The sequence below is a fragment of the Seriola dumerili genome, unplaced genomic scaffold, assembly GCF_002260705.1.
Source record: "Seriola dumerili isolate Sdu_G_001 unplaced genomic scaffold, Sdu_1.0 BDQW01000017.1, whole genome shotgun sequence".
NCBI lineage: Eukaryota > Metazoa > Chordata > Actinopteri > Carangiformes > Carangidae > Seriola > Seriola dumerili.
In genome coordinates, this window is record NW_019174272.1 from 1,574,449 (window position 1) to 1,597,357 (window position 22,909).

A 22,909-nucleotide genomic window follows, 5' to 3' on the forward strand; every position below is an offset into this window, starting at 1 on the left:
AAATCCAGGCTAATATAAACTGCAAATACACGCATCTAAAATGATCTGGAGACACTTTATGTTGGTATTTGGTTTATGTTATAGCTTATTTGAAAAGGGGTAAAAGGTGATGTAAAGCTTCTATTAATGGCACAGTGCTGTCTCAAATGCCCATTCAGTCGTACAAAACGTCCTTTGATGATAAATTCAAAAATGTATTTATTTACAGAAGTAAACAATGCAAACCCCGCCCCTTCCGGCAACGACGAGAGTACGCGGAAGTGCCGCTAAATTCGTCATCGGTTTCAAAACCCAAAACATGTACGGGCATAAGCTTTAGACAGCTGAGAGACTTTGATTCAGAGTGACTGTTCTTGCTCAAAGTGCAAAGATTAGTTTCTGAATCAGTGTTTTTTTTTTCTATTTAGCTCAAGAAGGCGCAAATGTAATGGGAAACGTTACTACGATATCTTATAGCTTTATCGGCTAACTTTTGAAAGCTGAGATCGTTAAAAATTGGACCATACTGCCTTAAAACAAACGGCTGTTTTCCCATCAAGGGTCTTTTCTTCAGGATGGAAAATGGAATTGCATCCACTAAAGGAGAGGGCTTCCTCTCCAGAATGGCACTTAATGACAACAAGGCCGGTATGGAGGGTCTTGACAGGGACAAGATTAACAAGATCATCATGGAGTCATCGAAGGTACACTCTGACTACTGAAAGGCACCTGTTCAGTTAGTTTTGTGAAGTACCAGGAATTCGTCATACACACATCCTCCGAGTCATACACATACAAATTGTCTCTTCTGTGTCCGGATGGTGTGAATGATTCACCTGTCTAACCAGCAAAAATCTGAACAAAGGGATGTGTAGAAAAGTGCAAATTAGGCTCTAGTGTGCTGTGGACAGTATGAAATGTGAGGTCCACTTTTACAGATTGTGTCCAGCCTTGTGTGAAAGTCCCATATCCCCAATGTAATGACATGCAGTCCTAAAAAATAGATGTTCTACTGAATCTTTTCATTATATCTGTGCTACAGAATCTGTAACTCTCCATTGTCCTTGCCTTTGCCCTGCAGGGATCAAGGTTTTACGAGAATGAGCTGAAGAGAGAGCAGCAGGTGAACCAGCGCATTGAGAAAATGATGCTACAAAAGGCACAGATCACAGAGCAGCAGTTAAAGAAAGCACAAGCTCAGGTAATACAGATAACACTTATGCAGACAAACATGATGTGCTGTCAGATGAAGAAGCTGAAATTCAACCATTATGCTACTTAAATGTTTTGATCAAATCTCTCTTGTGTAGGTGGAGAAGGTCGCCTCAGCGCTGGAGAGGAGTCGTGATCTAAGCCGTGTGATTGTGCATGTGGACATGGATGCTTTCTACGCTGCTGTGGAGATGAGAGACTGTCCTGAGCTGAAGGACAAGCCCATGGCTGTAGGATCCATGAGCATGCTGGTGGGGTATAGAAAATAGAAAATTATCAGTATGTTTGAAATATTTACAGTACATCATTATAAATTTCCTAACCACAGTATAATGCAGCAATACCACATTTCCTCAAATAATAAGTACGAATAAGTCTTCATATGCATATATTACTAAATAATTCATACTATACATTCATTTCACAATATATTACTGTCAAATTAGAGATTATGGATATTTGAATCAGTACCAACATTATATGATGTCTTCAAAACAAATTTAGTATTCAGAAGAGAGTTTTGTATCTTAAATCCAGATTGCTTCTTCATGTAAAAGTTTTTTATATAGACCTCACCCTTTCTTTTTCAGTCAACATCTAACTACCATGCCAGGAAGTACGGGGTCCGAGCCGCCATGCCTGGGTTCATTGCAAAGAAACTCTGCCCCAACTTAGTCATCGTTCCAACTAACTTTGATAAATACAGAGCTGTGAGTGATGAGGTAAGAGCAATGCCAAAACACAAACACATACGAAGAGATAAAGTCATCTAGACACAGCAAAGGCTATGCAGCCCTTTTATGTGACTACTTGCTTTAACTGGTGGTCACAAATTTGTATCTCTCTGTTAGATCCGGGAAATTTTTGCAGACTATGACCCTCACTTCCAGCCATTGAGCCTGGATGAAGCCTATCTGGATTTTACAGACCACCTGGACTACAGGCAGAGCTGGCCGGAGTCCTCTCGTACACATCACTTCCGCGCCAGCAGCACCGCTACAGGCAGGACTTAATTATACGGAAATATAAAATGCTTATGTGGTGGATTGTGGGTTTTTTTGTTTTGTTTTTTTCTTTTTAACTGTAACTTTTGCCATTTTTACTGTTGACATGACAACATGACAGAAAAAGTTGTTGCATACACCAGTAATCCATCTGATTATCATCTGAAATCATGTCTTTCCTTTAAAGGTGAAGAGCAGAGTGAACTTCCCCAGGAGGCACTGCCAGAGGTGAAAGACCTGTCTCCTGTCCTGTTTGAGGACAGCCCGAGCACCTCTCCCTGCTTGCTGGGCTCTGGTGGTGGTGGTGGTGCATTCGAGGTGTTTGGGACGTCTGTGGAGGAGGCTGTGAGAGAGATGCGCTTCCGCATTGAGCAGAAGACCATGCTGACTGCCAGTGCAGGTGAGGGGAAAACCCACTCTGGTGTGACTGATGAATACTAATGTAATAATGATCTCTTTTGTATGCATTGCCTCCATTCTTTTGTTTAGCATTTTGCTTTTTCAATTACTTAGCTTAAGTTTTCTTCCTTCTCCCTCACCACTTCTGTTCTCACTCAATAAAAGCTACAATTGAAAAATACATAGTATAGGCAACTCTACTCTACTCACTCTAATTCATTGTTTACATTAACAACTGCTCAACAGTAACAATAAAAGTCTGCAATGTCAATCTAGTTGTTTAGACTTATGATCAACATTGTGCTTATGTTTTACCAGCTGTTCATTAACAAATATATCTTTCAATTACACTATTATTCACTCTCCTAGGAATTGCTCCAAACATGATGCTTGCCAAGGTGTGCAGTGACAAGAACAAGCCCAACGGCCAGTACAGACTCCCCTCCACCAGAGAGGCAGTCATGGACTTCGTCCATAATCTTCCAGTTCGCAAAGTACAGTACACATTGCTCAAACTAAAACATAAACAGTCTTTGTGGCGTTGCTGTTGAATAATTATGGAAAGATGTTAGAACGTAATCATGAGTTTTTGTTTTATTAAAGGCTGGAAGGTGTGATATGAAGTGACAAGTGATGTGCTGCAGACGGGGAGAAGATGGTTGAAGGAAAATCTATGTAAATATTTAAAAACAGTCAAAAAGGTTTTTGTGTATCCCTCCAGGTTTCTGGCATTGGGAAAGTGAGTGAGAAGATGCTCAATGCTTTGGGAATCAGTAGCTGTTCTCACCTTGGCCAGCAGATGGCACTGCTGTCACTGTTGTTCTCAGAGACAGCCTGGCATCATTTCATGGAGGTTTCCCTGGGTCTGAGCTCCACATATATACCGAGGTAATGTCTGTGTGTTTAGTGAAACTCAACATAGCTGATTGACAAAAAGAGACAATACTCACTGTCTTTGCTTTCATACAGGCATGAGGACAGAAAAAGCATGAGCACGGAAAGGTTGGTTTTTCATAAAGCATAAATAGACACCGACATAACTGAATTGATTCTTTCTGTGTCCCTCCTCTTCACTCTAACTCATTTTCTTCTGTGCCTTTTTATTTTTACAGGACATTTAAAGAACTGAGCAAAGCTGAGGAACAGTTTTCTTTATGCAGGGAGCTCTGTGAAGATTTAGCAGAAGACATGAAGAAAGAAGATCTGAAGGTACTGAATGTCAGAGTGGGTTACTTTATGCAGTAAGTGCATATATTCTGCACAAGTAGGTTGGAATGTGAACATTTTTGGCTTACACAATACCACATTTGATGTAAGACACTATCCTGGTTACATCAGCCATGCATGTGGTTTTATTTTGTAGTTGCAGCAGACTGTGCTCAGCTGGATTTTGCCTTAGAGGTCTAAAAGACTGTCTCAGAGAAATAACAAAGCAAACAAGCACAGGGAATATTTGAAAAGAAATGGACTTGGAGTCCTTGGTAAGAAAAAGGGAAAAAAAGAAATGCCATCTTGTTCTAGTCCACCCAAGAATCACAATGACTCCCAACCAAATCTCATACAATTACCTCAATCTGTTCGTTGCTTTTCCAATCGATAGCGAAAGCACGACCATCGCCCCCCTGCCTGGGTCCCGATGTGGCCTTGATAGCAGGAGGAAATGGAAGGCCATTAAGGAGACAGCAGGGGCTACTATCAGCCTGGGAAACGTCTCCCTGGGAGATGATCACATTACTATGAAGACGCTTTGTGGCGTGTTACAAAATGCATTCTGACAAATCAATCAGTGATATGACAGATTGTACAGGTTTACATTGCTTCTATTTATGTCCCTTCCATAAAGTACCATTGATTACGACAGTAATTAAGAGGTTGTTGAAAAAAAAAAAAGGACCTTAACTGTTTTTCCTAATGTATTTTCTTCATCTTCTTGAAGGGTAAAACCGTAACACTGAAGCTTAAGAACGTGAACTTTGAGGTGAAAACCAGGGCGCTGACGCTGCTGTGTGCTGTTGCTACAGTGGATGAGATCTTTGCTGTTGCTAAGGACCTACTGAAAACGGAAATAGAAAATGAAAGCCCCCAGCCACTCAGACTGAGGCTCATGGGTAATTAGATCGAGCAATATAACTGACATATCAATTAATATAACTAGCTTGAAATAAATCTAAATGATCTGTGACACGCTGCATGTGGAAATAATAACACAGTTGGCATTCATTTTGCAGTTTTCTCCAGATAATTTGTTTTTGTGCTCGTAGGTGTTCGGATTTCTGCTTTTGTCAGTTCGGATGATAAAAAGCCCCTGCAGAGGAGCATCATTGGCTTTCTTCAGCCAGGAAAGACAGACTCCAGTGGCTCTATCCAAGGAATGCACCAAAACCCTGAGAAAGAGCGTCTCACCAATCACTCCCTCCAAACCTGGGCCCTTACTTGTCCTCCCCCAGTCCAGAAGTGCCAGAAACAAGAGGAAGTTCCCTGGCGGAGCAAGCAGAAGGGGTTAGAGGGAGGTCAGACTGGTGAGGAACCCCAACAGTCTTTCTTCCAAAGGGCCCATGCCAAAAGATTGCAACTCCAGGCAGCGAGGTCAAGCACACAAGAGGAAGGACACGGGGAGAATGTTTCTGTCATTAATTCCATAGATTCTGATGCTCAAAAGGGTGTAGAGTCATCATCAAAAGCGCACAAGAGTACAGCCTCAGATCTCCCAGAAAACGACTTTGTTGAGGCCCAGGCATCCACATCAGGCTGTGGTGGCACAGCGTCAGAGAGCCTCACCTGTCCCGTGTGTTTCAAGCAGGTGGAGACGACTGATTTGAATGTCTTCAACAGACATATAGACCAGTGTCTCAGCGAATCTTCACGAAAACCAAATCGAAGCACAGATTCGGACTCAGAGTCAGATTTGGACTTAGACATTGTTCGTAACGGTTGTAAGGTGCTGGAAGAATGGAGGGAGGAGTGTGAGGTTAATGAGGAGAAGAACAGTGAAGAGTTGGAGTCGAACAGAGTCGATCCTCAGTGGCAACACGGCTTGAAAAACGATCCCACTCAAACGGTTTTGTTGATCAATGGTGACAAGGAAACCGTGACCTCGCAACAGCCTCAGTCATGTAATGATAAAGGCCCTGTCTTCATCTGCCCAGTGTGTCAGCTGACCCAGGACACTGATGACCTCACTGTCTTCAACCACCACGTTGACCTCTGCCTGAACCAGGAGGTCCTACATGAGCTGGGGGGACAGACATCATCTCGCATAAATACACCTCCAGTTACAAATAGCAAGGCCATAGGTGAGTGTGTGTATTAAATGACCCATCCTAACTTAACACATCCTGGGCTCCTTCTTTTCATTGTATTCCAATACTTAATTCTGCATTTTGTTCCGAGGTATGTCAGTGTTTCCAGCAAGGATCTAAAGTCCGGCAATGTACTGTATGTGTCTCTGCTGATGACAGATACAGTCCTGTTAGTAACATCTATAAGCTCCGGGTTTGGAGCTAACAGAAGGAATGTCTGTTTGGGAGACATCCGTCTGTGACCTATGACCTTGTTATTTACTGACAGTGACATTGTGTGAGAAGTCTGTATCAATTCCTACAGAGAAAAAGACAACTCATTTCACCCCATGGGGCTCTCTTTGCCCTGGTCTTGGAAATGGCCAAATCACTTTCTCACCTATTCATTTCCTACAATGAACTGCACTCTGGTTTCCTCTTAAACAATCCTGCCTCAGAAATTGCACTCTTTATATATCCCAGGAGAAGTGCTGCAATTGCGTACCTCCTCAGTGGATGTCATTTTTTTTGTCAGAGAAGAGAAAAAAATTGAGATTTTTTTTCTATCCATTTGTCCCTGTTCACAGATAGAGGCCATCTGCTGCCAAAGCAAACAAGTAAAGGCAAAAGCAAAAGGTGAGACTTCTTGATCACAAATTGCTGCTGCACAAAATGGTTACGTGGTCTCTGCATATACCACGTGCTGTAGGTGAAGTAGTGTGATTTTACAATTATGTCATTGTTTGTGTTGATTTCACAACTTTTAGAAAGGACCCGCCTTCCTCTCCTCCTTCGAAGAGAGCTAAAGGCTTCGGTCCTCACAACACTATTGACAGGTTCTTCAGGTGACGGTCATGCACACATCCTCATCTGGAGGATCTTGGAAAGCGTTCTACAGAAAATGAAATCCAGCTGTCCCCCGTCTCACTGAGCAGGTTTCGGTCATGCTGTGGACTCTCCATAAACTCAAACTGTCTTCACAATCGTCGCATTCAAAGCCATATTCAATTTTTCTCCTCAATAAGCTGTAGTTGTAATTAAGCTGCTGATATAAGAAAGTAATAATTTGCACTAATTACTGCAGTGCAGTGCAATTACTGTGTGTATGTGTTTTCAATATGCCATGCACAAAATGACAAAGATGACGAACACAAATTTTTTGTTTTAAGTCTGACAGATTAATAGACCTTGTTGTCTGTCAATGCCAGTTTCATGTAAATTTTTTGTTTCTCACTGAAGATAAGCCTAAGGTTTTTATTATAATGTATGATAAATGGAACATTAGGATATTTATTAAAATCTAGCTTCCAGTGTTATTTATAATTTATCTTCTAAGTTATTTTATTCAGACATTTCCTGTAATTTCTAGGTGTATTTATTGTGATAATACAGTGATATATGTTTAATAATGAAGATAAGAGAATCCTTCTATCAATAAATCAAATTTGCAATGAATTATTCTTTTTTTATTATTTTACAATTAATATACCATCCATTCTCTGTTAATCTGATTTCGCTTAACCTAAAGATGACTTCTCCAGGTGGAGCGGCACACTGCAGAAACACTGTATTGCATCAGGTTGTGTGAATGTGACACTTTGCTGAAAAAAGTGTGTGTGTAACAAGTCAGACCTCCCTGGACAAACAAGTTAAACTACCGTTAGAGTCTTATGTTAATCTTCTGTAAATATTCCACTGTGTTCATAGAAATTACAGTTTAAAAAAACACTTGTTATAACATCTTCATTTCACTTAATGCATGAAAGAAATGAAAGAAAGCCATACTCATGCCACCTGCCAGTCATGTAACACAGGTCGCAGTGTGTCATGTTAAGTATACTCTGGTACTATCAGCAGTCTCTCAAGGGTGTGAGCTAGTAAAGTAAACATGGATCAGCCCTCAAGCAATTAGGAAAATAGGAGTACGTTTCCATTTCAAGTTTTGCTGTTGAGTGTTTGAAGACAGGAGCTACACGGAACAGAGCAAAACGGCCTTTTCAGCTTTCAGTTACTCAGGCAGTTGGTTTGGTTTGCGTTCAGTGAGTGTTTGTTACATGTAGACCAAGCCCACTTCATTTACACAAAGAGGTGATTTAAAGAGCTTCACAATGGAGAGAAGAGCTTTGGCTTTGAGGGAGATGATCAAGAAGCATTGTCCTAAGAAGGAGAATCTGGACCCTCGAAAGTGGGTGACAGAGGAGACCGTGAGGGGCTTTGCTGACTTCATAACCAACAAGCACTCGGACAAAGAGACAGACAACAGCTTTGACAACAAAGAGATGTGTGAGTACACAAGGACAACAAAATGAGAAAAGCTGGAAAATAAATAGACTGTGGCTGGAAGATTATGGAGCAAAATGTTCTCTTTAGAACTGAACCCTTGAGTTTGTACTGTTTAATGCTGGGGTTAATCATTAGTTATTAATGGTGGTGGAATGACTGTACTGCCAATAGCATGACAGAAGAAATGCACTATATTTGCACAAGGCTGAAACCCAATCTCCACAGCACATAAAAGAGATACACACTCATCTCAGTTTAACTTGCAGTATGTTCCTGTGGACCCAAATGCCACTGAAAATGCCACACATCAGCTTTCTATACATGCTGTTATGTACAGTATATTAAAGACTATAGTATATATGTAAATAGCCAAGTGTAAAACTTTCCCTCCTGCTGTGTTGTGTAGTGCTCGATGCAGAGAAGCAGTTTATGGAAGCAGCTAAGAGGAATGATGTGGAGACCATGAAGACTCTTGTAAAGGGACTGAACGCCAATGCAAAGAATGTGGTGGGTCTAAAAAGACAAACTCTCTCTCTCTGCGTCTCATTACACTGCAACGTCTTGAATAACGTCACACAGACTCATTTCTTGGTTTTGGTGAAACCTTTGCTAAATGGATAATATACGGATTGTTTGTCTCAGCATAATAGGACTGCCCTTCACTATGCAGTAGCTGGCAAAAACAAGGAAGCTGTCCAACTCCTTCTACAGCGCAGGGTCAAGGTGGACCAAAAGGATAAGGTGAGAGGGTTTGAGATGCCTACATCTGAGGACTTGAGCCACAGACAACGGGTTACGCGTCATTTTCAAGTAATCACAACTTTCCATTTTTTTGTTCTGTGTCTGACAGTATGGCGTGGCACCCATTCATTTGGCTGCCTGGTTTGGCAGTTTGGAGATCCTGAAATTATTAGTGCAGGCTGGGGCTGAACACAAGGTTGAGAACGAGGTAAAGAAGCAGAGAGCTTTGTTCTGCTGTTTCTCATTTAGTGACAGAAAAATACCCAGAAATCAATGCCATTTGTCTTAAAAATTTGCTCCTCCTCAGGTACTTGTTGATTAATTTTCATTATCCTGGATTATCCTGGATTTTGAATCTAACATTTGCATGCTCATCTTGTTACAAACCTCAGGGCAGCTGCACTTGTTCTTCTTGTTACATAATGCAGTTAAATTCACACGGCTTGATTTAAAAGAAAATGTTTTCTAAATTATAACTTTCTCTACATTAGGAAGGACTGAACATTATGCACTGCGCTGCTATCAACAACCACACTGAAATTGTCGAGTATATTATTAATGACCTACAGATGAAAGAACTAGACAAAGATGACCAGGTATAAACTTGACACTAGTTTTCCATGAAGTGACTGTATAATTCACTTATTTAGAAAAGCCAAATTAGATGCAGTAAATGTGGTCGCTCCAAATAAATGGTTGTTATTCTTACACTTCAGTCAGGGCATCGCGCATTTGCATTGGCGGCAAAGCATGGGTGTGTGGAAATGTTAGAGATGCTGATGGAGCCATACAAAATGGCCACCGTGAAGCCCAACAAGGTATGAACTTATTTGTGTGTTTCTGGTGCACCTATTTACATTACACCTGTTTTTGCTCACATGTGCCTGGGCGCACATCTCTGTGTCACACCTGCAAGCGAGCTCAAAGTCAAACACTCTTTGATGCCAGTCGTTTCCCTCCTTCCCTTCTGTCAGAGAGGTGACACGCCCCTGCACTTAGCTGCCAGCAACGGCCACTTGGACGCCATCCAACTGCTGCTGCAGAGCTTTGATACTCGGGATGAAGTCAATATGGTAGACAATCAGTGGAAACATCCTCCCTATATCACGGTTTGGTTTGTGACAGTGTGTGCTCAGTGGCTAATCCATTGCTTGATGGTGGCTCCACTTTGGATTAATTAAGATGCATCAAACATGTACTGGTTACTATTATATAACAAGGTAAACTATGTTCTGGCTTGAACTAATAGCGCTTCTGGCCAGAGATTCTGCTGACTAGGAAAGGTACTTCATAATGGAAGTAATCCATGTTACAAAGACAGTCATTACCAGTTATTAAATGATAATAATAATAATAATAAAAAAAAAAAAATGTTAAAAATGTTAGCATAAACCAATATAAAAATAATTCATTGGCTATTAATTTACTGAAGCCCATCCACACTTCTTGTGTAAAAAAGGTTGCTTGATTTCTGATGTCTGGTGAGCTATAGGTCTGAAACCATAACATTTTGTGAGCATAACAAGTCATTTTAAAATGTGATCTATCTGAGAGGAATATTCTGCTTCTGTTGTGGTTATCCGGCACCTATACTATATTTTTCAGATAGATCTTCTGTGTTGCAGGATGGTGAGACGGCTCTGTACCAGGCGGCGGACAACGGACAGGAAGAATGTGTCCTGGCCCTGCTGGAGGCTGGCTGTGACCCCGACATCCTCACAATGGTACAATACGGCGCTGTGGTGACTCATAAATAAATCCCTGCTAGTGTCCTGCTGTTAATGATACTATGGCATAAAATATATTAGAGCCGTTAATCCTTTAGGCAAAATCATAATATGTGGTAAATTAAATTATTTTTCTTTTAAACATAGGCTTACACAGCTGAACTCCCTCTCTTGTAGGCCAAATGCAGCGCTCTCCATCCAGTTTCAGAAAGAGGAGACACATCTATTGTCCAAATCCTTTTAGAGTACAAAGCCTTTACTGACTTTCAGAATCAGGTAAGCACACAAGCTAGGTGGCAGTAGTACACTCTGTCAGTAAAGTGTTCTGGCAACACAGATCACATACACGTAAGTCGTGCTGCCGACGCGCTGCCTGGATGCGCATCATTGTAATTTTACACATTTTTTAAATTAACAGTTCACTTTTTTGGGCTCATGTTGTGTAACAGCATATTTTTGCTCTCAGCACCTAGCGGCTCCTCTCCACCTGGCAGTGAAGAACAGTCACATCCCTGTCATCCATTCTCTACTGGATGCTGGCTGCAACATTAATGTCACCGATAAGGTATAATCACTCTACTAATATAGTAAAATAAGACAACATACAACGTAACATTAAAGTAGTGAATGTATGCTGCATTGTGCTGTCCTGTGCTATGAACTATTAGAGGTCCCGGACTGCTATGCATCTTGCTGCAGAGCTGGCCAGAATAGAAGTAGTGGAGATGCTTCTTAAAGCCGGGCTGGATCTGACACTCCAGGACAGGGTAAGAATTCTAACTCAAATTTTTAGAGCTAATGTAGTGTAGATGCCATGGAAGTTCAAATTTTGCTCTTGTATGTGTACATATACACTTTCTATCTCATAGTTAGACCATCTAAAGGGTAAAAACACAATGTATGACTAATTTAAGGCATAACAGCAACATGCTACATTGAAACTGTAAGAAAAAGAAATCAAAATCTGAGATTTTACAGTTCTAATTGTAGTTGTGTATTTTGTTGTACATGTTCAATTTGGAGTAGCAGGGTAAGACGGCTCTGGGTACGGCAGCCAGAGCAGACGAGGTGATTATTGTGGACATGATCATCAAAGCAGAGAGATACTACGCCTGGAAGACGGTGAGAGATAGTGAAATGATGCTTGTAACTTTTACTATTTTCCTATGTGCCATAATCCATTCTTGAAGCCTTGAAATCAATAATTAAATTCATCACAGATGATTCATTACCTAACGTCAAATTCTAGATCAGCCAAGTCCCCGCTAATACTATTAAGGCATCCATGGTAAAAAAATAACTCACAACTGGAAATATTTGACAGCCAATTTACCACCAATTTAATTAAGGATATGCCAGATTCCCCTTCCCTTCTTGATTTTCTAAATGTTTAACTCTGGCATTCATATTGCTAATCATGCGTGTGAGTGTCTTTCCAATAATCTCTTCCCATTCCCCTGTGCTCTCTGGGGCTAGTGGCCTTTATCAATCTGCTGACATGATTTAATTGCCCTTTCAGGCCAACCCTGAGCTTAATGAGAGTGTTCACAGCGAGTATCCGCTAACGTTTAAGCTCGACCACCGCTTTGGGACCAGGCAGCTCCGTTCGATGGCCTGGCGCCTGGCGTACAAGCTCCTGAAACCAGGAGACTGGAAAAGACTGGCAGAACACTGGGGCTTCACTAAGGACCAGGTGTCTGCCATTGAGGAGCAGTGGACAGGTGCCACACCTCACACTGACCAGACAGGCTGTCTGTGCTTTTTGCAACTCTCTGAAATACTATATGAATTTACAGGAACTTTTAAAAATTAATATCCCTCGCTAACTTTATTTTTCCTGTTTCATCTTCCAATGTACAGAGGCAATCTTTAAGTAATTTTTGCTAGGTGAAATGTTTTCCTGACTCTACAGTGCTGTGTTTTTATCCACAGGTCAGCACAGCTACCAAGAGCACGGGAACAGGATGCTGCTGATCTGGCTCCACGGGGAGGAGTTGGCTCAAAAGAGCCCTGCCAAAGAACTGTACCAGGGCCTCATCCTCACAGGGAACACAAAAGCTGCAGGTACTGTAGATTCGGTAAACTTTTTTTTTTCTTGCAAAATAATTATACTAAGCGATATATGAATATTTTGCTGTGCTACCTGGGGATGTTCACCAAAATTTTATTAGAGAAATGTTCATTTGTCTTACAGATAAGATTCGGACGGAGGCAGTGACTGCCAGCAAAAAGAGCTGCAGCATTTCATGAAGACAAAATTAACTCCATGTTCACATCATTTTCAACTACTGATCTGTTCAGAAAGTTAGCAGTAAAATAATTTATTTTGAAAACAAAATTGTGCATCAGATCATTAACATATGGCTTTGGTTTAGTAAAGTAACTACCTGTGTTGTTGGATGGTCGGTTTCAGTAGAAATCATCAGTAGCACAAATATTTAAAATATGTGGTTTTACACATTACAGTACAGCCTCACTTGTGCATAATTTAAAGTCAAAGTTTTTTCATAGAAATAAATGTCCATTTTGCAATTCTTGACTGTCCAGCTGGTAGTAATTAAATAATAATTAAAAAATTTACACGTGCAGTTCTAAACACCTGTGTCTACTTTCCTGAGAGAAATCCTAATGCTCAGGAGCGCATTTCACATTCATGAAAGGAAGTTGAAAAATGGCAATAAAATGTTCACTTCAAATGCAGAGCGCAAGGGCAAAGTCATTTCAAGATATCAAAATAAAATGGACTTGAAACTGAAGCCAAGGTAACTATTTCTAGGATTGTTGCATAGGATGTGTTAAATCTTAAATCTAGACTAGGTGAGCAAGATTTTCTGAGATATATGCGTGTGTGTGTGTGTGTGGTCAGTCAACTACTTTGATGGAGTGTACATGGCACGTGCTGGTGTGTGTTTTGGAAGAGCCTCTGCCTCCGGTGGAGCTGTGGCCTTGTTGGGAGGAACGAGGATATTTAGCAGCCGTGGCCTGACCGAGGGTGAGCTTGAAAGAATGAGAGAGAAACAAAAGATGTTGATGTCTTTTTTTAGCTTCACACGGTGTACTGTAAAGGTGTACTCATAATAAAACACAGCCATTGTTAGTGGTGATGCACACTGTCCAATACCTGTGTAACAGGATGATGGCGTTCAATTATCACAGAGCTCATGGGTGGAGCCACACCCATCACCTGGAGGTTGCTGCGTGCAGCCTTACCCACATCAGGTCGTGCTGTGACACGAGCAGTTACAGTCTTTGAGGGTTTTTGTTGACTGGCTGTGACGGCACGACCAGTGAGCTGAAACAATGAACACTCACATATAAATGTGATGTAGTAGAGACCAAATGATATATGATATAATTACGATCATAGTTACAAATAGCTGTTATGAAGGTGGACAGAGGCCCTTGTACCAGAGCATATCTACATGTCTAATGCTAACCTGTTTGTTGGAACTTGCAATGCCCCCAAGTGGGAGTGAGCTGTGCACTACCGTCGTGGGAGGGAGTACTTCTGCCCTGGACACGGAGGCACCAGAGCCCACCTGAAGAAAAGGGAGTCAGTGCGAACAGTGACAGGAGTGGGATTTAGAGGAAGTGAGTCACAGTGCAGAAAACAGATTTACTCAAAAAGAACAACATTTATGGTAATAGAAGGTAACACCATAAATAGGGGAACAAGAAAATTATACAAATACAACAGCATATTCAAAATTCAAATTCGGGGGACCTATTATATGAAAAAATTGATTATGGATTTAACTGATCTAATGAGATATTTGAGAAGAAGCTGAACTATGGCATGGAAGAATTATGGTGTGTAAATAAATGTGCTGTATGTTTTCATTAGACATAGTCAGTGTCTCACCACATCCTCTGCTTCACTGTGGGAGGGAGGGTCTGGGCCGTCAAAGTGGACCGGGCTGAACCGTGTGGAAGAGATAGGATACGGTTGAAGTTGAGCCATTGTAGCAGTGCTAGGCTCATCCTGGGCAGGCAGAGGATCTATAGAAAGGACAAAAATATATTAACTGAGTCAGGCTCTGGCACAATATATTCTTGATCTATATAGTTACGGAAAACTACTCCGAATGAAGCTGAGTGTTGGACTAATGTTCTGAAACAACTCTTGATGACCGGCATCCTGTGAGTGAAAAGTTTCCTTTTGGTTGAAGGATTTCACTTGACTTGACTCGCTGTCAACACTAATGATTAAACACAATATTACATGTGATTAAGTATGAGTTGCAATGTCAATATCTTCACTGTCTCTTGCTTGTTTGAAGATATGTTAATAGTGCTATTTTTAAACTGAATGAGTAACAGAAGTAAGTGCCATCTACACTTCCTGCTGTGGTATATTAAAAAGTTGACTTATCATTAATGATTCATAAATCCTGTCAAGTATGTGCTTAAGTAAGTACTTAAAAATAGCCCAAATATGACCTTATATCAATCTCTTATTGATAAGAGAGAAAAGTAACTCTTGTTCAAAGAAATCCAGCCAATCTTTCAGTGCCACATCCAGGTTATAACCTGTGACTCATCATTCCATTAGATGAGTCAGTGAATGACTTCAAGAAAAGAACAAAGACCCCCATCCACTCCACTCATTCATAAATCTACACATCTGTCAATAGCACAAGGCTGCACTCTATTGGAGAAATGGTGTTTCTGTCTTTTTTGTCTGTTCGTTTCTGTCTTGATAGCTGCGCTGAATCAATACAGCACTGACACAAGGTTAACAATACCTTTATGGTTTGCTCTATAGAGCCTTTTTATGTAGTTATGGGGCTCGTGATTTAGAGCTTTTGTGTGCTGGTTGTTAAAAAAGATGGATATTCTCTAAAAATAGGTATGTGTGGTCTTTCTGTTACAGACCATGCTGATCATGAACTGGAGTTTGCTCCGGCCGTCCCTCCGCAGTGTGAAACATGCTGAGAGCCTCCATGTTGAGAGCACATACGCCCCTCATGAAGGCTTTCTTCATGGATTCCTCATAGCGCTCTCGCTCTAGTCGTAGTCTCTGAATCTCCGCCTGAGCCTTCTCTATAGCCTCACAATGCTGTGGAGACAGAAAGAATCAGTCATTTATCAGTTTATATAATACTGACAACACCACCTGGTGGAGCTCATTTTCTTGCTTTCAATCTCCGGCCTTTGTGTTGCACCCTCGATATACATCCATAACACCATCAGTAAAACGGTTATCCATAATTATCCCTTTTTTTATTTCTACTTGCTCTATGGTGATTTCACTGCAAACTATTAATCAAGTTTAATGTGGCTGTTCAAATTGTATGCATTTATAACAATGCACTGAATAAACCTGCAAATAAATACATTTAGCTATGTAAGAGACTAATATAATCATGGTAACTAGTGGTGCTTTGGTCCAGTTGACATGACTCAGCTTGGCTGTAAATGTACAATGACCACAGAGTGCTTTGATACTTATGGTAAAACACACTGAATGAAGTAGTGTTACGTATGAATTCAGCAATGCAGCATCACCATACACACACAGTTTCACATGCAGGTCCTTCCCCTCCTTTATTTACCTCTGCCAGCTTGGCCTCATACTCTGTGGACAGGTTTGCACAGACCTCTTCAGCCCTTGCACGGCAAGCCCGCTCCACCTTGACCTTCCAGTGTTTTTGGACCAGAGAGTGCCAGCCTAACCACACCTTCTTCTTCAGCTGCAGATTGTAGTGCTGCTGTGCTACCTGAGCAGCATGAGCCTGGCAGGGAACCACAAGACCATGAAAATATTCACAAGGAAATAATTACACCCATAATTCATTCCTGTGCAGGTGCAATACATTTTCTCATGGTATGTTTTCTGTGTCACGGTTTAGCCAAAAATATGAGTCATCTGCTTAATTTTCCATTTTAAAGAAATGGCATAAACAGCTATTTTGAAAAAAAAAAAAAAAAAAAAAAAAAAAAAACTTTCATTGGCATTTTATGCTCTTCTTAGTTTGATATGTAATATGGTTAAAAAGGATCATCATCAGTTCATCAGTGCACTGACTAAATTTTATGATTTAAATTTTGTGAAAGGAGATATTGGTGCAAATGTGGCATATGCATGTTCAGTGGGCAGTGACATAGTGCATAGTCATGTATGGGTCTGTGAAGCATGCAGAGACTGATCATTTGCATAAACTATTAAACTGTAGTGATCTAGAAATGTTAAGATACATTCACCTAGTAATGTTACATACATTTAGGAAAAAATAATCATAAATTATAATTTAAAAAAGAGAAAAACAGACTATACTATGTGATTGGGGGCTCACCAAAATGGATTAGTCCCACACAAACAAATATTTTATACCACTTTTTTTTCATATCCAGTTCATGCAGCACGACAGTAGGTTTTTCTTCTGAGTCAGTTTACTAAACTAGGAAGCATCTCTGTACATTTTCTTAGTGTAGGAGGCGAAAAGACAGACAAGTGTGTTATGCAAGATGTGAGAGTTGAAAGCTTTAAATCATACCGAAGACAGACAATATACGCCCATGAAGACACTCGCCCCCACCGTAAATATCACCACAAATAGTTGTAAAACCCGTGGGAGACACCACAATGTCATCTATGTACCTCTTCTTTGGCCTCAGTGTGCTGAAGCCTCCAGTGGGTGAAGGCCTTCATCTTTTCAAGCTTTTCTTTTTGCCTATCCAACACCTGGCTCAGGTTCACTATCACCTGAGGGAGGACACAGCACACAAACAAGCTTGACAGTCTAAAAGCAGACATGGTTTTTCCTCATCTTTTTCTTTCAAGTGCTAAATGTACATAAGCAAATGAGCAAAAGATAGAGGTATGGGTCTAACACATGGATTAAGCCCACCCAGTCCTACACTAAAACTTAACAATAATGGAAATAAAATCTCAGTTTGGAAATTAGTCAAAGCACCCACATTATGTACTGGAAAAAAACAAAGAAATACACATGTAGTCACCTCATCTTTTCTGTGGTTGGAAGTCTCATAGGTGTGTAGCAGCCCCTTCAGGCTGTCTAGCTCTGACTTCAGGCCAGCTGTCTGGGCTGCATACCTCTCCTTCTCTTTCCTCATCTCCAGCTTGTGTTGCTCCACAAAGGCCAGCTTCCACTTCCGTAGCTCCACCAGCACATTTGACTAATTAGGGAATAGAGGGTGGGACTATCACGGTGTGTTCATTATCCTACTTTAATAAACATGGACAAATGCACACATGCCTTCTTTTAAATTGGATGAACAAATGTGTCAGAGGGTTTGTCGCTGACAGCAAGAGAAAACTATGAACCTGGCAGATTTCCTCTCTTGTTTTATTGGATTCATTTCTGGAGACATCTAACAATGCCCTGGCTTGGATTTGATTTATAGTTCTGATGTGCATTTACATTTTTTGAGGAAGCACACCTCTGGGGGATTCAGAGGTCTAGAACAGGCTTCCACCTGCAGCCTCCACAACACCGCAATGTAGAACGATAAAATAAATTTGGCCTTAGAGTTAAATGGTAAAATTGTGACCATAGCTAATTTTCTACAGAGTCAAACACAACCAGCACCAACAAATGTAAACAAGTTTGTCTTATATGGAAGGTAAAACAAGAGATTTTCTTCCTGCAACCAACCCTGAAAGAGTCTCAACATCCTCTAGCAAAGTCCATGGTCCTCTACTGCCTTTTCCCTGGTCGAACTCTACTCTTTTATCGGCACTGCTTAGCAGGTGATTGGTTGTCATTTGCCCTCCATGAATGAGTTGTACAACATCAGGAGAGAAGGGCAGGAAGGACACCCACTGAAGCCACCCACCTCCTCCAAAATCATTCCTCTGGCGGACACAATTAAAAGGTCACTGGTTCCAGGAAGAATAGAGCTGTCATCCAATTCAAAGAGACTCAAACACTTTACATTCCCTTTTATAATTTCTGATCACTTTCTCACCACTGTGCACATACATGCTCCACAGTATTTCTTGTATTGAATCCATTTCATTCTAACTTTCTAATTACATGAGTTTGGGAAGTGTCAATATGAACCTAATATGCTGATTTAATTCACCCATACATTTATGCATTTTTATAATTATATATAATCTGAAACATGCAGTGTCAGTGAGATTAACATAGAGGAGCGGTTTCCAACCTGCGGGTCGTGAAGGTTTTACAAGTGGGCTGACAAATCATTTGCAAAAATATATACGTATAAAATCATATGATCTTTAAAAACATTGAACATTTTTGAAAACTTCTTTCATTTTTTTTTCTTCTGGTATTAAGGCCTATCACTGTGATAAGGCAATGACAGGAACTTTTATGTTGTCACTATCTCAGTCTGATTGTGTGCTAAAAGATTACATCCATAGCAAAAACTAGAGTATCAAAAATGGATAGCTGGTTAGTAACAGGAAGAGTTAAAAGGAAAGAGAGTCAAGAGACATCTGGTGAATCGACAAGTGATCTCTCCACTGTCAAACAAAAAAGAAAAATTGAGCTTCCCCTGCTTGAGTTGTGAATGTTTGATCATGATCATTAAAATAGAAAGTGCTCTGAGAACGAATTATTTGGGCTCCATATTGTTACAGTGCTAGATGTGGGCCACCAACATTTTTGAGATTTTCAAGTGGGTAATGAGTTGGAACAGGTTGGGAACCACTGACATAGAGTAAAAGGCTTTTTTTTTTCTTTTTTTTACAAAATGCTTGCTTTTTCCACCATACTCTATTTATTTTTTTGTAAATGAACCACTATAAAAGTAAAATGTACAGTATATGCCAGATAAAGCTTAATTCAATGTTTTGCTTTCTAAATTGCTCTTCAAAGACTTAATTAATGCTCTGTTGTCATTGTACCACAGATTTGAACACTAACAAATCTTAATTAAGATTAAAATAATTGTTTTCACAGTAAAACAATTCAGTTTCATTATTATCATTATTATCAAGAATAAATCTGCCAGCTCTGCCTTATTTTGCAGTGAACTGATGAATCTCAAAACACATCCCTGCTATTTTGATATTTGTATATACAGCATGTTAAAGAAGTTATTATTCAGCCGTGTCAGAGCCTTATATAAAGCCACACATTATTTATGGTCAGCTCTCAAGCAGACAGCAAATAAGAGCCGGTAAACTGATTGATTATGAAAGGACAGTTCTACATGAGGAAACAGACCAACCTTTAGACTGTTGCTCCACGTGTCCAGAATATTCTCCATCTTGCTTATGTTCTTCTCTGAAATAAACATCTCTGCGACAGCGGACTCCAGGGGGTCTGGGCTGTTTGGCCTAGACCTCTCAGACGCCGGCTGCAACCTGTCTGAGAGCACTGACGCCCTGCCAGATGCCCGACCTGCCACCTCCTCAACTGGATGGCAAAAAACCCCACAGACAGACAGATTATCACTTTATCACTAAAAAAAAATGAAGCAACATTGCAACTTGATGGTCTTGGTATTTCTAATCTTATTTGAAATTAAGAAAAATTAATATACAATTAGATATCACACAACCATTTTGCTTCTTTGTCATTTTCATTCATTTTACCATGAGAGGCTCTTGAGTGTGTGGTGGGCTCAACAATCAAGGGGGAGGCCTGTGATGATCTCACACTCCTGCTAGAATGCCTCCCATCTTTAGCTTCAGTGGCAGCATCTGGCAGAAGACAGGAGAGATGAGGGAGGGAAGTCAGTGAGAGAGGCACAACGCTAAATAGATAAAAAAGGAAATGTTGCTACAATTTGGAATGGAAGAAATGAGTGAAGTAAAATGTTGGAAAACAAAGGACAGTTTAAGAACAGAAAAGGTGAGGGCAAGAATGCTGAATAAGACAAGCATGGTCCTCATCCAGGAATGCATTTATGTCAATATCTTAATTAAATACTGCAGGGGGAAGAGAAAGCCTGCACTCTAAAGAGCAGTGCAGGCAGAGTGCCAGGAGATCATTACCAATCAGCCCGTCTGCTCTCTACATCCCTGTGCACTACTCCATGACAGTTAAAGCACTAAACCTCCAATGAGAGCTGCAGCTGGAGCTAGAGCTAGGGGGGAAACTGATAGACTGTTTAAGATGTGGGCATCGTAGGGGAAAGAGATAGGGGCTAGAATCTGACAGACTGATATCATATGCATCTTGACTAGGCTGGTTTACAAGCAGAAAATATGAGGCTGATAAACAGACACTGCATCTTTTTTCATGTTGTGATGCCAAATCCTTTTTGACAGCTGATCATTTGATGGGGGCAGTGTCTGGAAGGGCTCAAGTTGTGTTTCTGTCAGAAAGGCTTAGTGAAATGTGTGTGTATGAATGTTGCTTGCATACAAGAGGAACCAATGATACCTGCTGGGCGCTTTGATTTTGTTTCATCTTTTCTCTGGGAACTCCGGCCCTCTGCAAACAGATGTGAGGTGCTCAACCGCTGCAAGTAAGCACTGGTGAGTGTGTCAAGCTTAGGGGCGACCACAGCATAGCGGAGGAGCTCCTCATACTCGTCCTGTCGATCCATAAATAGTAAAAAAAAAAAAAAAAAAAAAAGATATCTATGATATGCAGATTTTTTTTTTTAACAGTTTCATAGTTCTTACTTTTGTACCCATCGTTCCTATTGGTTATAATACAATTTCAGTCATCGTCATCTTTAATTTTGACATGCATGTTGTACACACCTTTACAGTGGAGTCTACTAGAGTGATCAACACATGCAACAAGTTCCCGGTTTATAAAATATCATCTAAATCACTTACTAGGAGGTGAAAACTATATGATGTTAAAATTACAATCCAAACCGCCTGCTGAAAACATAAATTTGTCAAAGCAACCTCTGGCTTTAACTTCAATTCACTTATACTTAAAATAACCGCACATTTAGTTTTACAGTGCAATGGGCAATTCTGTTAGACAGTTCATGTGTGTTTACCTTTGCCTTCACTTCCAAATAAGTGGTTTGGATTAAAAATTTAAACTGGGTGTACGTTTAAAACTTGTTTGACTGATTGCATGTGTTACTCACACTAAGTGACTATATTCCCAGATCTGAGTCATATCACTGGAGCAAATGGAGCACATACATTGAAAGTGTGTTTTTTTAAAATCACCTGAAGCTCAGAGGACACAGAGCTGCCTTGATCTGAGTCCTTGGGCAGAACAGGGCTGGTTGGCTCTTCTTCGTCTGAGGACATCTAGATAGTTGGAAAGGTGATAGTTTAATGAGAAACTATCAAGCATGAGCTAAAAATGTCATATGTTATCCAGTGTATAGTTTCTACTGTATACTTCTTGTCTTTTGTACAAAGTGGTTTAGGACCAAATTCTGCAGCTAGTTTCAACATAACAAGTTTCTGTCTATATACACAGAACATAAGTGGGACTAAACTGCAAAATACGAGATAAGATAAAAAGCCTGAAATTTGCTTTCAATTTGGCACTGATGGGAAACTTACACATACATACAATACAGAGTGATCTTTCACATCTAGACCCCCAGATCTATAATCCACCTTGCCTGTTCATTTTTTTGTTGTATTTTTACAATTATAGTAAAGGTTATGCAAATCTGGAAGTGTGTTTTAAAGTGTCATTAGCTTCTCTGGAAAAATCTAGTCTTGACAAGTTTAAGTGGTTTTCCATCTGGACCTGTGATGTGGTCTAGGTGTGTAAAAAGAAAAAAGAAAAAAGAAATCAGTAAGATCTCCCTTTCTTGTTCTCATAAATAAATTCACAAAGTGGGTTTAGACTTTAACTACAGAATACGGATACAGCATATCTGACTGTCTCTTTAATCAGCGAAATGTAACTAAATATACGTAACAAACCGTATGTTTTAACAGCCTTAAACACACGATAATACAAGCGATTGTAACTTTTCCTCCAGTTAACGGTTTCTGGCAGCGTTAGACAAGTGAAGTTTTGTAATTATGTCATAGCTAACGTTAAATCTGTAAAAAAAAAAAAAAAACACACACACACCTTTCCTTCGTGGCTGCTGCAAATCGGAAAAACTAAACTGTTTGGAGCGAGTAATTAGTGCTGGTTCACAGCCTCTACTAAGTTATAACCAAGCTGCATTCGGAAGTTTTTACCTGTTATGTCTAAATCTGTCTATACAGGCTGTCACACTCCTCTGCTCCCCCAAGTTATTCTTCAGTTGGAAAACGCTTGCTTTGCCGTTTCAAACCGATCGACTGTTAAACAACAGACCCTCCGATTGGCTTCTTTTTCCAAAGCCTCCAGCTATGTCGTCTCTGATTGGGTAAAATGTTTCCATGAGAACGGTAAGCGGAAACACTAGAAGCTCACCAGCT

At 40.4% G+C, this 22,909-nt stretch overlaps 3 protein-coding genes across 5 annotated transcripts; 2 read left to right on the top strand and 1 right to left on the bottom strand.

Annotated features, from left to right (window-relative positions):
• Positions 1 to 438: 438 nt before the first annotated feature.
• polk (DNA polymerase kappa) lies at positions 439 to 7,233 on the top strand. Its single transcript, XM_022755609.1, has 14 exons — positions 439 to 683; positions 1,061 to 1,180; positions 1,290 to 1,442; positions 1,782 to 1,913; positions 2,043 to 2,193; positions 2,383 to 2,595; positions 2,964 to 3,088; positions 3,316 to 3,482; positions 3,564 to 3,596; positions 3,707 to 3,803; positions 4,531 to 4,702; positions 4,856 to 5,887; positions 6,460 to 6,508; positions 6,640 to 7,233. The coding sequence occupies exons 1-14, from the start codon at positions 555 to 557 to the stop codon at positions 6,719 to 6,721; spliced, it is 2,655 nt and encodes an 884-aa protein (XP_022611330.1). The 5' UTR covers positions 439 to 554; the 3' UTR covers positions 6,722 to 7,233.
• A 747-nt stretch (positions 7,234 to 7,980) lies between these two features.
• Positions 7,981 to 12,892, top strand: ankdd1b (ankyrin repeat and death domain containing 1B). The gene is made up of 15 exons (XM_022756225.1): positions 7,981 to 8,155; positions 8,562 to 8,662; positions 8,798 to 8,896; positions 9,006 to 9,104; positions 9,388 to 9,492; positions 9,613 to 9,714; positions 9,871 to 9,969; positions 10,522 to 10,620; positions 10,801 to 10,899; positions 11,090 to 11,188; positions 11,292 to 11,390; positions 11,650 to 11,745; positions 12,143 to 12,344; positions 12,556 to 12,687; positions 12,818 to 12,892. Exons 1-15 carry the CDS (start codon positions 7,981 to 7,983, stop codon positions 12,871 to 12,873), a joined length of 1,662 nt encoding a protein of 553 aa, XP_022611946.1. The 3' UTR covers positions 12,874 to 12,892.
• Positions 12,893 to 13,477: 585 nt separating this feature from the next.
• poc5 (POC5 centriolar protein) lies at positions 13,478 to 22,724 on the bottom strand. Of its 3 annotated transcripts, none has more exons than XM_022756197.1 (13): positions 22,688 to 22,724; positions 21,704 to 21,787; positions 20,949 to 21,102; positions 20,156 to 20,263; positions 19,789 to 19,976; positions 17,587 to 17,763; positions 17,225 to 17,329; positions 16,179 to 16,358; positions 15,499 to 15,682; positions 14,486 to 14,622; positions 14,061 to 14,162; positions 13,745 to 13,915; positions 13,478 to 13,620 (listed from the first exon to the last, which is right to left on the bottom strand). In XM_022756197.1, the coding sequence occupies exons 2-13, from the start codon at positions 21,785 to 21,787 to the stop codon at positions 13,486 to 13,488; spliced, it is 1,725 nt and encodes a 574-aa protein (XP_022611918.1). In that variant the 5' UTR covers positions 22,688 to 22,724; the 3' UTR covers positions 13,478 to 13,485. The 3 variants fall into 3 exon arrangements, with proteins under 3 accessions (XP_022611918.1, XP_022611927.1, XP_022611935.1); XM_022756206.1 differs by lacking the exon at positions 22,688 to 22,724 and adding an exon at positions 22,575 to 22,608; XM_022756214.1 differs by lacking the exons at positions 17,225 to 17,329; positions 17,587 to 17,763.
• Between the last annotated feature and the right edge of the window lie 185 nt (positions 22,725 to 22,909).